The 12,794-nt window shown below is 40.2% G+C and overlaps 1 protein-coding gene across 1 annotated transcript in view; it reads right to left on the bottom strand.

Moving 5' to 3' along the window:
* Nucleotides 1-546: 546 nt before the first annotated feature.
* The window catches only part of KLHL14 (kelch like family member 14), a 74,679-nt gene continuing 62,431 nt past the window's right edge, over nucleotides 547-12,794 (bottom strand). The window contains exons 5-8 of the mRNA XM_074944429.1: nucleotides 11,864-12,054; nucleotides 11,595-11,753; nucleotides 4,908-5,065; nucleotides 547-3,126 (exon numbers count right to left, since the gene is read on the bottom strand). Of these exons, the coding sequence (XP_074800530.1) occupies nucleotides 2,986-3,126; nucleotides 4,908-5,065; nucleotides 11,595-11,753; nucleotides 11,864-12,054 (649 nt within the window). The 3' untranslated portion in view covers nucleotides 547-2,985. The remainder of the gene's footprint in view (nucleotides 3,127-4,907; nucleotides 5,066-11,594; nucleotides 11,754-11,863; nucleotides 12,055-12,794) is intronic.

The following is a 12,794-nucleotide window of genomic DNA, read 5'->3' as shown; positions in this document are numbered from 1 at the left end:
CCGCATCGGAGGCAGCCCGAAGGGAGGCCTTTGCCACATTTCTCCCTTCATCCAAAATGGCCAGGAACTCTTGACTGGTGTCTTCCGGCAACGAGTCTGCAAACTTGGCCACAGACTGCCACACATTGAAATCATACCTCCCGAGTAAGGCCTGGTGGTTTGCCATCATAATTGGAGGTTGGCAGATGAATAATTTTTTCTGCCAAATAAGTCCAGCCTCTTGCCATCCTTGTTTTTGGGAATTGGGCTGGGTTTCCCCTGCCTGTTCCTCTTCGTTGGCTGCAGAGACCACTAAAGAGTTTGGGCCTGGGTGGGAATACAGGTATTCAAACCCTTTAGCAGGGACACAATACTTTCTCTCTGCCTGCTTAGAAATGGGCAGGAGAGAAGACCGGGTCTGCCGTAAGGCTTTTACCAGCCTTACTACCCCTTCATGTACCGGGAGCTCCACTCTAGATGGGGCTACTGCAGCCAGAATGTTGAATAAAGTGTCAGAGCGTTCTGCCAACTCCTCTGCTTCCAATCCCAAGTTTGCCGCCACCCTCTTCAGCAGCTCCTGGTGTGCCTTGGCATCATCCTGTGGCACTTCTTGGACAGTCCTGCCACTGCCTTGTCGGGTGAGGATGACAAGGAGGCGAGTGTGGGAGAGGGGCTGCCTCAGCGTCCCTTGCATGTGTGATCTCCACTGAGACCGGAGGGTGCTTCTGGGCCCCTTGATCAGACCCCTTTTCTGATTCCAGGGGAGGGCGGGAGACTGTTCCCGACCTCCTCTCTGATGCCCCTGATACTGAGCACTGCATCTGAGTCTCTGATGCCTGCGGGACCCCGCATGGGTTCCAAAAGTACCATGGAGCTGGCCATTGGCCCTGCGGCCATGCACTGGCTGGTGGCCTGGGAGGAGCCCCCCCGAGATCTGGTTGTGTGCAGCTGGACTGAGGGACCCGCTATCTCCTCAGCCTTTGAGCCCGAGGAGGAAAGTTTCTGCCACGAGGAACAATGTAGTGCCGATGCTGCATCCATGACCCCTCCATGCCTGCTATCCCGGTGACTGTGGCTGGGGGACAGGTACTGGGGTTCCGGGTCCTGGTGCCATCTGTCCGGGGACTGACAGCGGAGCTTGGCAGATTGGCAACAGTACACCAGCAATCGACGTCTAGAGCGCTGGGACCACAGAGATAAGTGCTGTGAGTCCAGCGATCGGCATAGGCTTTTTGCAGCGATCACAAGGCTTGAAGCCTGGGGACCGAGGCATGCCCCATCCCTGGGCTAAGTCCCTTAGGGGACTATCTAACTTAACTACAGTACTATTAAGAGAACAAAATAACTACTTATCTAAGAACTATTTACACACTAAACAATAGGAAGAACACTGGGTAAGAGTGCTTGCCGAAGAAAGGAGATGTTCCAGCACCCTCACTGGCAGTAAGAAGGAACTGAGGGGCCGGTGGTGCCCCTTATACCACCATATGCACGCCACTCCAGAGGGCGTATATGCATGCCACTCCAGAGAGCACCGGAGCTGGTCCCCTACAGATACCACTGGGGGAAAAACTTCCGGCACTGGTGCATGTGGTGAACACACACACCATGAGCAAGCACTCAAAGAAGAAGTATTTTATATGCATTGTGTACAGGTCAAAATCCTTATGCAAGCCAAGAGGAAGTGGAGAACCAGGCACAGTGTTTGTAAGTCAGTTACTGCTGCAAAAGGAAGACATAAGCATAAAAACACGTAGGGTCTGATTTGCCACTGCCTTGCGCCCTATGTAATCAAGTACAACTGTGTAAAGTGGGTGTAACATGTGACTGTTCTGATCTGGTAGCATTTTGCACTCATGTTACCAGATGTAAACAACTAAACAAGGTATAAGGCAGTGGAAAATCCAGCCCTGTATTTTTCTGGATCAACAGGGAAAACCCTTCAAATTATGAACATCTGAAGGTAAATCAGAGACGAGGATTTTAGCCACTTACCAGAGTCCCTGCAATTCTATGCATACTAATTTAAAAGTCCAAAGAGGTACCATTATGCTTAAATTCAGTGTTCTTGTCTTTGAAAGCAAATAGCAAGTGTGTTCACTTCTAATGTTAGTGAAAATGAAGAAGAATTCTTGTATGTTTACTGTATTAATGGACTGTGTTGTCTTTTAACTGCTTATGAGAAAAACTTACTTCGTAAACCCAGAATTTGAGGTTTAGGCCAAGATTTTAGTCACACTAGCTATAAAAACATTCATTCCATTGATTTTAGTGGCGTGCCTCTGCATTTATACCAGTGTAACTAAGAGCAGAATTTGTTCCTAATCCTTAAAACTACTATTGCAAGAAGTGCTCTGTAAAGCATCACTTTCATTGTAGTCTGCTCTTCACTACACTTACATAATGGGGACTTTGAAGGCAGAGTGTAAGAGAAGCCAAGTTGTGCAAAAATGGAATGACATTTCTTTACCTTTTATGATCTTTTGATGCTGTGTTGCTTGCAGAGCATATGAAGTAGCTGTAGGTTAGGATTACAGAGGAGGAGACAGTTCTGCAATGCAGAGTGAGCTTTTCGGTATCTGAGTTTTGAAGCATTCATGAACACAACATCCTCATGACTTCACATAGATCACATGCAGGTAGAATACAATGCACAAAACTGATCTTGTCTTTTCAGGCTGTATTTGGACATTTAGCCTTCATTTTTAAAAGTTAAAATCCATGTGAAGAATATTTCTGTAGCGGGAAAAAAGTTAAAATCAGTCTGAAATGGCAGTCTGTCAGCATGTAATGTTCGGTGTGTTCTAGCTACTTGCTTCACAAGACACCGGAATCTATCTGAGATGAGACTTTTTGTTCCTAGTTTGCTTTTAAAGCATAAATCTGAAATAAGGGGTCAATTGCGGTAGTTTTATTTTGCCAGGAATTCTGTTCTATTAAAATATTTACGTCACCCGTCATTACTTTCCAGAATGTAATATTGTTCATTTCAGTGCTTCTGGAATATTATTTGTTGTACGGTACACAGGCTGGCAGTATGACAGTTGAACATGCAGGACCTGCAAGTGGCTCAGCTACATCTCCTTCTAGTTCTGTCCAGGTTCCTTTCTCAGGACTGTAGCAAATAGTAGAAGATTTGTAGGCTCCCTAGAATAGAACAAAATCTTATTGGAACATTGTGAGAGTAAAACTCAAATGGCAAATTTGATGTAAAGATAAAAGGCCAAGATTTTCAAAAGTAACGAGTGATTTTTGGATGCCCAACTTGAGCCACCTTAAAGAGGCTCAATTGTCATAAAGTGCTGTACACTCACCCTCTCAAAATCAAGTTCCTCTAAAGTATCAGAGGGGTAGCCATGTTAATCCACAAAAACAACTCCTCGTTGTTCCTCTAAAAGTGTCTTTGGTGAGTTATACAAGTATCGAGGGACACAAAATCACTACTCAATTTTTCCAAACTACACCCTTCTTTTGTACCACTGCACCTCGTACAAATTAAAATAATTTATTCTAAAATATCTTATCTTAAAAGGAAATTGAAATAATGAAAAAATGCTAAAAGTTCCCTACAAGTGACTGATGCTCAGATTTAAAAAAACCTGAAGCTGTCTTAAACCCATCTATGTCCTCTTCCCCAACTTCATTAGTGCATATACTCATGTACATCATGCAAATAACATTACCAAAGTTTTGCTTCATTTTTTCTAAAGTCAACTATAGAGGGGCTGATCTTCCTCTTACCCGGCAGTAAATCAGAGGTCAATAGAGCTACCGTGCTGTACAGCTAGTGTAAGTTTGAGGAGAACCAGGCTCAATGTGTTTGTAAAAATATTTCAGTCCAAGTCAATGGGACTATTCATGTAAGTAAGGGAAGCAAGGTCTCAAACATACATTAAAATTATGCTTGTTTAATAATGTCAAAATGTACATGTAGGGCTACATTTTCAAAACAATTGCATGTACTGTAACCTATAAAAACGCACATGGGTGCCAAAAGGCAATTATGCAGGCAGATACACACTTGCAAATAGGCACTTTACACAGAAAGTTCAATCAATAACACTTAATTTTATGTAGTACTTTATGGTACTGTACCACTGACATCAATCCTGACTTCAAAACACTGTATGACATCAATTAAACCACACAATAACAGAATAAAACAGGTAGGTAAGTACTAATAGTCCCCTTTGGGGAACTTAGAATGTGAAGTGACTTGTGCCAGGCCATGCAGGGAGCCAGCGGAAGAGCTGGGATTATAACCCCAGACCTTTTGATACCTGACAGTGTGCTAAATCCTTTAGACTACAATATTTCACAGCTCCTGTTTAGCATGCCCAATCCCCAGGGGTCAGTGCAGCTTCTTGTTTTAAATGTATGTGTGTATTTTATGGATGTAACGTAAGCAACTGCCTTTGCAGGCTAAGGCCCAGAGTTTTAAAGCTATTTAAGCCTTGCTGCTCTCAGCGTTGCAACGCCTAATTGATTTAAGAGCTTAAGTCCCATTTTCAAAAGTGAGTTAGGCACTTAGTCATTGAAATCCCACTGTTGGTTAATGTCCTAATTGCCTAAATCACTTCTGTAAATGAGGCGTAGGCTCCTAAGTCAGTTTGGCAGCGCAACACTAAGTGGAGCAAAACCTATATAGCTTTAAAAATCTGGGACTCAGCCCTTAATCTATATTTTCATAATAAAATAAAATTGGAAATGAAATAAGATTATTTCCATCAGAAAATCAATAAGTAATGCCAGCTTTACTAACCAAGCTGTAAATCAGCCTTAAGAACATTTTCAATGCATCCAAGATTCTGACAGCCCTTGATTTATATTTTCAGCATTTTTTAGAAGAAAAAAAGAACAGGCACTACTTTTTTCAGACAGTAACTAAAAACTGCCTCAGGAGCCATTTTCAGAAAACAGATACACACCATACTCCAGCTGTAGCCTCCGACAAGGTAAATACTGTCATCAAGAACTGCGCATCCAGGGCCACTGCGACCTTCCAAAATAGGAGTCTGAAGAATATTCCACTGGTCACCTTTTGGATCATAGCATTCCACAAGCATGACATCAAGATGGGAGAAACCTGAATAAAATATTTAAAAAATAACTTAAAGCAGGCTTCTTTAAGTTTCTAGATCCTTTTTAAAAGGCACATTTATTTATAAAGAACAACTGCAGCCACCTCTAATAGGTACCTGATGAATGGTAACAGTAATAGGAATTTTCTAAAAAATATGAAAGTCAGGAGATATATGCCTGAGGTACAAAATCTGGATCTGAAATTCTGCAGTGAATTTGTATGCAGTGTTTTGGTTTGGGCCCATACCTATTTTTAAAAAGTGTGAAAATACACAGTAACAGTTCCAATACCAGCCTTAACTCTCCAACCACTATCCTGCATTTAATTTCCACAATCACCTGCTATCCAGGAATAAAGATACCGTACTGGCCTATGAGTTACAAAACTATCCACTCCCCATCACAGAGATCTCCCACAGGCCAGCGACCGCATTGTCTTACATTACCCTCCACAAACAGGCCACGCACAACAACTATAGATGGAGCCCAATTTTACGCTATTAACCTTACTTATATAGTTCAGAAGCCCCATACCACCAAAACCAGAGGTCAGCTTTTTCCACATCCACCCTGATCGTAGATGAAAGACTCCCAAATAGCCTACCCTTACAATAAAAGCCTAAAATATACCTATACTTGATACAGGCCAGCAGGATACCTGCAGATGCTATCATAATGCAACAATCTAAGTTATTCAGGGAAAACTGGAATTTATTCCATATGGCCACTAGTGAGGGTCTTCCACCTATAACTGGAGAAGTGAGGGTAAAGGGACAGAAAGATAAAGCTAGTGATGGAAAATGTTCTGAGTATTTTGAGACTTTCCAGTGTTTAGGTTTTTGAAAAACTAAAATTTCTTAATTTTCAATTGTTTGTTTTTCAACCTTAACTTAGAACTTCCTGACTTCAGATGTTTGGAGTTTTTGCTTTTTAAAAATATTTTATTTACAACAACTTTGTTTTAAATTAATAAATATTTAGATAGAGCCTTAGCACTTTCTCAATGAATCTTTTTAATGAGGAAATTTCTCTATTATTAAAAAAAAATAAAAATAAAAATTTTCTATTTCTTCCTAACACTAGTAAGTTTAGAAAAAGTCATTTTAGAAAAGAATGATGAAAAATCGTACCCAATATACAGATATGTAAGCAAACTCCTCTAATGTTTATTTCTTTAACTATTTCAATTTATACTAACTCTTTAAAAAGCACCTAACCCAAGGACTCCCGGGCCTCTGTCATGAATCAAAAATACAACTGCATAACAAATAGAACCAAACCAGAGGCTTCTCTTCATCCCAAACTAGAAAATAACTAAGAAATGATGAAAGCAGACCCCAAGTTAAGAAATGATGAAAGCAGACCCCAAGCAATATTCCTCCTCACTAACCAATTATCCTACCCCAGAAGTGGGGGCAGTGTTCCCTGAAGATCAACAGATCCAAGCTATTCTGGACAAACATGGGATGGGGAATAAGTTTCAAAGTTTAGATTTCCTCAAGTAGACTGTCTTGCTAGTAGCTACTATTTTATACAGATGGGGTTCCAGCTTGCGCACCAATGCTGACTTCTTCTGCAGCAATAATGCATGGTGAGAAGCTATTCCTAAAGTAGACAGGTTCCAAGCCATTTAGGATTCTATCATTCATAATCAACATCTTAAACCTCACCCAGAAACCACAGATAGGCAATGCAGAAGCACAGGTGTCATATGCTTCCAGAATGATAGTCTGCTTAATAAGCAGGCTGCCATATTTGACCAACCTTCAGTTTCCTGCTGATTTAAGGTGTAGCCTCATTAGTGCATTGCAGCAGTCATGAAGGGACAAAGACATGGATTATAGTGACACAGACCAAATCCACAAAAAGAATGGTCACCCTCTCCTGACTGAGATGGAAAAAAGCCCTCCTGGTCACTGCTGCTATAAAATCATTAAACAGCAGCTGGGATGCAACCAGATTGTGAAAAGGTGGGTACAAGTCTTCCAAGCAAGAGGTAGATATAACACGCATTCTCTCTCTCTCTCTCGTTGCTTCCTGCAACCAAACCAGTATCACCTCAGTCTTATCGGCATTGATCTCAGCCAGCGAGACCTCATCCATGCCCCAATCTCACTCAGACATTGAGTAAAGCATGCAATAGCACTGGCTGGATCAGACAAGATAGTGAAGGAGAGATGGGTATCATCAACAAAATGAACATACTGCAGCCCATGCCTCCTCACTAACCCTCCTACTGGCCTCATGTACACAAGAATGGAAACAGGGAGGGAGACAAGATGGAGCCCTGTGGAACACCACATATGAGCTCCCTTAGAGATGATGAGTAATTGCTTGAAGTCACCATCAGGGAATGCTTAGTAAGGAAAGAATGAAGAAGCCACATAAGAGAAGCCTTATGGTACCACTGTTGTCAAGAGAAGAACACCTACCAATGCCACCTCCACTGTTGTACTTGTGCCAATTGCAGGTCTGTATCCAGATTGTCAAGGAGATCTGAGGCATCTAGGTTCTCTGAGATTGATTCTCCACTGCCTTGTACCTTGTGGAATCATTTACAATTGTGCAAAGTAGATGCAAAGATATTGTAAAACTCCACCAAATCAGAATGGTAGCACAAACATACAAGCAGAATGGGAGAATTAAGATCCGTATGTGGAAGCCTACGGACAATATATATGTAAACAAAGAATTAGGTACTCAAAAAAGGCAAAACTAGATCTGTGCTCCAGCTTTCATTGGGGATCAATGCATCACACAATTCTGAGATCTTCACGTTAAGCCATTTTGAGTTATGAGTGGACAAAAGAAGTTAGAATAATTTTTTTAAAGTGTAAATCCACTCTTTTTTGATAACAGCTTGTTAGACTGGCAACAATAACTTCTCTTCTTTCAGAGATCAAGTCTGAATTTTTTAGAAGGGGTCAAAATGTGGTTTAGAATTGGCACCATCTTACAGTGTAGATTGTGGAGTCTATTATGATTCTATCATTCTCATAATGCCCCTCTGAGGTAAATTGTATTACTGCCACTTTACAGATGGGTAAATTGAGGCCCAGAGACATTAAATGATTTGCCAAGTTCACACAGGTATTGAGTTGATCAGCTAGAAATAGAAAACAGGAGTCCATGCTCCCATTACATGCTCTATCCTTTAGACAACATATCCTCTTATCAAATACCTTAAATCTCAAGAGAGCCCAAACAATTTTGTTCTTAGGAACATTGCAATAAAATTACAGCAAGATAATCTGTTTTATATTTCTATCTTCTTTCTCATCAAAGGGAACAGAAAACAGAAAAGAGAAGGAGAATTTAAGACTTTCTGTGAAAGGGCATTTGGTGATATGGGTAGCCCATAACAATGATGCTTGCAAAATTATTAGTTTATGTCAGGAATGAACAGGTGTGATGAAATGATTTTGCATCACAGCAGAATTTTCAAGGGACCATAATGAGGCCAACCCAGTGCGCGCAGAATCTGTCAAAGATCCCCACCCCTAAAAATTGTAGTTATACCCACAATTAGTTATGATGAGGTAAAGACACTGACATTAATAGAGATCCAGCTTCATAAAAGAGTTCTTTACTACCCCAAGTCAATGCAGTATTTGTTGAAGAATCCACACTACAATCTACTCTCCCATCCCTTCGCTTACAGTTCTTCTTTGAGCTCCTCATCACAGGGCAAATAAGAAGAAATGTTTTCCAAAGAATTCTTTCTCAAAACAACCGACGGCATTTTGGTAGCAAAGATGGCAAATATCCCACAACAGAGAGCAACTCAGCCATGGCTGAAGCATACAAGGCAAAAATATGGTACCACAGAAAATACAATGCTTGTAACACGTTCCATTTTATTTGTCCGATGAAATTGGGAGATGCCACCAGGGAGATCAGAACTCTGGTCACAACTTCCTGAGTAAAGAGACCTTACTAAAGTGTGTATTACAGTTCCATTTAATTTTAATCAGCATATGTTCAAATATACTTTAATCAACATTTAATATACTTTAATATACATTTAATCAACTTTAAAATACTTTAATCAACATTTTGCTACTCTATGGAACATATGAGTCAAGGAACACTAAGCACTTTGTTTACAACCCCCACATTGAGTAGGCCAGATCTTAAAGCCGAATCCTTAGCTGGTATATATCCGTGCTAGTCTAATGGAGTGATACCCTCTATTTATTAAACTGAGGATCTGACCCTCTATTTATAAAACATTAAGAGTCCAATGCAGAAGCACTTCTGGGAGCAATATGAAAAATATGGAAATGCACTTTAGTTAAATGTACATAGTGCTGCAGTAAATAAGATGCAGTAAATAAGTCCCTTTACTTATTGCTTTCCTCTGTTGCAGGGAAGGACAAAATAGAGCCTAGAAGAAAAATGAAGAGGGGAACATTTCCAGTTTTTACATACCTCTTAATTTTGTTATTCCAATAGAAAATGGAGCTCTGTGGGAATAAGACTAAGATGACACTTAAACCAGTACAGATGAGCAGCTTCAGCGTTTGTGTAGACATGACAGCGACAGCACGGGTGCTCCCATCACTGTAGTTAATCCACCTCCCTGAGAGGCAGTAGCTAGATTGACAGAAGACTTCTTCCATCAACCCAGTGCTGTCTACACCAGGGGTTAGATTGGCTTAACTATGTCTCTCAGGGTCTCACATCCCCGAGAAAAGTAGCAGGGTCAACCTCACTTTTTAGTGTAGAACTGTTTCAAAGACCAACATTTCAAAGAACTCAAAAGACTAATATTTTCAAACTTGGCACCTAAAAGTGGCCTTTTCAGGCGTGCAGTATACAGATAGCTTCTACTCCTTCTTTCTTTTGGCCTGTCCCACCTTGGAATGCTCCTGTAGGCTGCACAAAACTGGCTAAACCAGTTCTGCACGTGGCATAGAGGCACTATCTGCCACAATGCTATTTACTGAGGGGACTTTATGCTTCCCTATGGTCCCTATATGTACCAGCTAAGGTGCTTCAGCCAACTATGAATACAGGGGAAAATTTTCCAAAGTGCATGAAGCTATGTTTACAAACAAAGATATGATTGTATCACAGGTAGTCATACCCTTGTTGACATTAATCTAGCTAGCACAGGTAACAATAGCAGTGTAGATGGAGTGGCATGGGCCTTAGCACAGGCTAGCAACCAGAGTATGTACCCAAGCTCCCTACCGGGGTTGTACTCTTGAAGCTTGCGTCATCATAACAGGGTCATAGCAGTACAGCCAGGGGACATATGCTCAATCATGAACTCCGCTTACAAAGGAAATATACCTTCATTAATGAAATGTAAACGAAGATATCGCCTTGCAACAGCAATTTGCCTGTGAAATTTTGCATGTCTACACTGTTATGCTACATTTACACTACAACCTAGTGATGCAATTCCCCTGCTCGTATACACATGCTAAAACCGGTGGGTATGTAGTCGGCATGGCTCAGCTGTGCTTCTGCAGCCCATGCTATTATGGCTATATTGCTATTTTATACTCACACTATTTCGATGACAGGTAACTTGAGTATGTGTAAACAAGCAGGGGAATCCCACCCCTTGCTCATAGTGTACACATAGCTCTCTTTTTCCCATATTAGCTTGATTAAAGCTATGCATGCTACAATCATACCTTCACTTGTAATGCAGACATACCCCAAGTGTCTCATTGGGACTTAGGCTGCTAAGTCATTTAGGCACTTTTGAAAATTTTACCCATAGTCATTTTCACTGCTTCTCCTGCATTGTCAGTTAGTTTCCCCTTTAGTCTGTGTGGCTCTTTCATGCTGCAACCGGGGAGACAAAACAAACAAATTTGATTATAAAATGACAGACATTGTCAGGGAGACACAGGGGCAGGAGAGGTGCATGAAACTTCTTTAAACTCATTTTTTAAACTGTCTTGATTAGACAGCATCCTTTTAACATTAATGGGAGTGGCATGTATGTATTGAAAAAAGAACACTGGATGCCTATACACTAGTCATTAAATAAAAGCTTTTAAAAGATGAAAACAAGAAACCTTTAAATAGAATTAATAAAGAATTAAAATTCACAGGCTACATTTAATATTAAAAAGGGATTTTAAGTCTCTCGTCCTAATAGTTAATGGATGGTTTTTCATTAAACCAAGGGTTTGTTTCTCTGTGCAGCTCTGAATAAAACTCTTACTTCACATCTTAGAAAATGATTAGGAGGGAAATATTGCTGTTACATTTGGGCCAAAGAATAGTCTATTTGTTTCACTGAATTCATGGTAATGACAAATTGTCCATGCTTTTGAGTAATGGAAGCTCCTGTTTTTTTTATTATCCAAAGCATTCATTACTCATATATTTAATGTACTGTTATAATTTTGAAATAATTTGCATAAGATGTTTTTAAAACTGCTGGCTCAAGCATCCCGTTAAATTGTGTTTCAGGGTTTTTAAACTTAGTTTAACAATGACTAGCTAACAGAAATACCCTCTGTCCAGAGACAGGACATTGAAATGTTGTTTTGCTATAAAAAGGTGACCTTTCAAATGGTTTCCTCCAATTGCATACAGTCGATCATTCATTACAGCCAAAGTGTGGATAGCTCGCTTTGTGTTCATGTCTTGTTTTCGGGCCCAGACGTCCATTACAGGGTCGTAGCAGTACAGCCAGGGGACATATTCTCCATTATGAACACCCCCTACAAAGGAAATATACCTTCATTAATTAAATGTAAATAAAGATGTTGCTTTGCAACAAGAATTTGCCTGTGAAGTTTTGTATGTAGCAGTAATTGGAAAAGAGACTTGCCTGAAATATATATCTTGCCATTGTGCACTGCTCCTGCATGCGCTGCTAAAGGTTGCGGTAAAGAAGATACATAACGCCATTCGTTTGTCTCTAAATTATAGCATTCCACGCTGGACAAGTAGCCAGTTTCATTTCTTCCACCAATCACATACAAGTTCTTATCAAGCCGACATGCATAGAAACTGGCTCTCCTAGAGTAAATAAATCAATAAATAAAAATCATAATCCAATTAGTTACTAAGACAATTCTTTCGTTCTACTCTTTGAACTAAATTAGCTGCTACTTCAAGTTCTACTTCAAAAAGGAGTGTCTGTAGGTTTCAAATGTTTAGGGCCATTTAAAGATTGGATCTGGTTTGCTATGAAATATGTGCTCTGCATCAAATGAATACTTTGTTTTTCGTGTCAAAACAATTAACACACATACATCTGGCGAGGAATACCTTTTTCTCCAAAGCTGTTTGTTGCTTTTAACACCACGGAAGGATAAAAAGGTGCTTATTAATGTTTGGGGCATTTGGTACTTTGTAAGGATATAACAACTTAGTAAGACAAAGTGAAAAATGAGGTAGATAATGTAACAATAATAAATTATCTTGACATTCACTTTCTTTATGGTCCTTCAAGGGTCATTGTTCCCAATTTACTAAGAGAACCACATCATCAAAATTTTTCTTCAATTATCATTTTTTTCTTCTTTCTGCAGTACTGCAAATAGAACAACTTTCCTTAAGCTAGGCACGGTATTACATTTCTGCCCTTTAACTCACAAAGGTCCAAGTAACTAACTCCGAACAAAGTTTTAGCTATCTGTGTGGTTTCACATGCAACTCAGGTACACAGGAAGCTAATCATTGTTTCTGGTCAGGGCTGTGTGCTGACAGAACTTTTCCTACAGTTTGCTTTCCTGGGTCCTTCAAAATTAATGTTA

The sequence above is a fragment of the Natator depressus genome, chromosome 2 (genome assembly GCF_965152275.1).
Source record: "Natator depressus isolate rNatDep1 chromosome 2, rNatDep2.hap1, whole genome shotgun sequence".
Taxonomy (NCBI): Eukaryota; Metazoa; Chordata; order Testudines; family Cheloniidae; genus Natator; species Natator depressus.
This window is presented reverse-complemented; position numbering and strand designations above follow the sequence as displayed.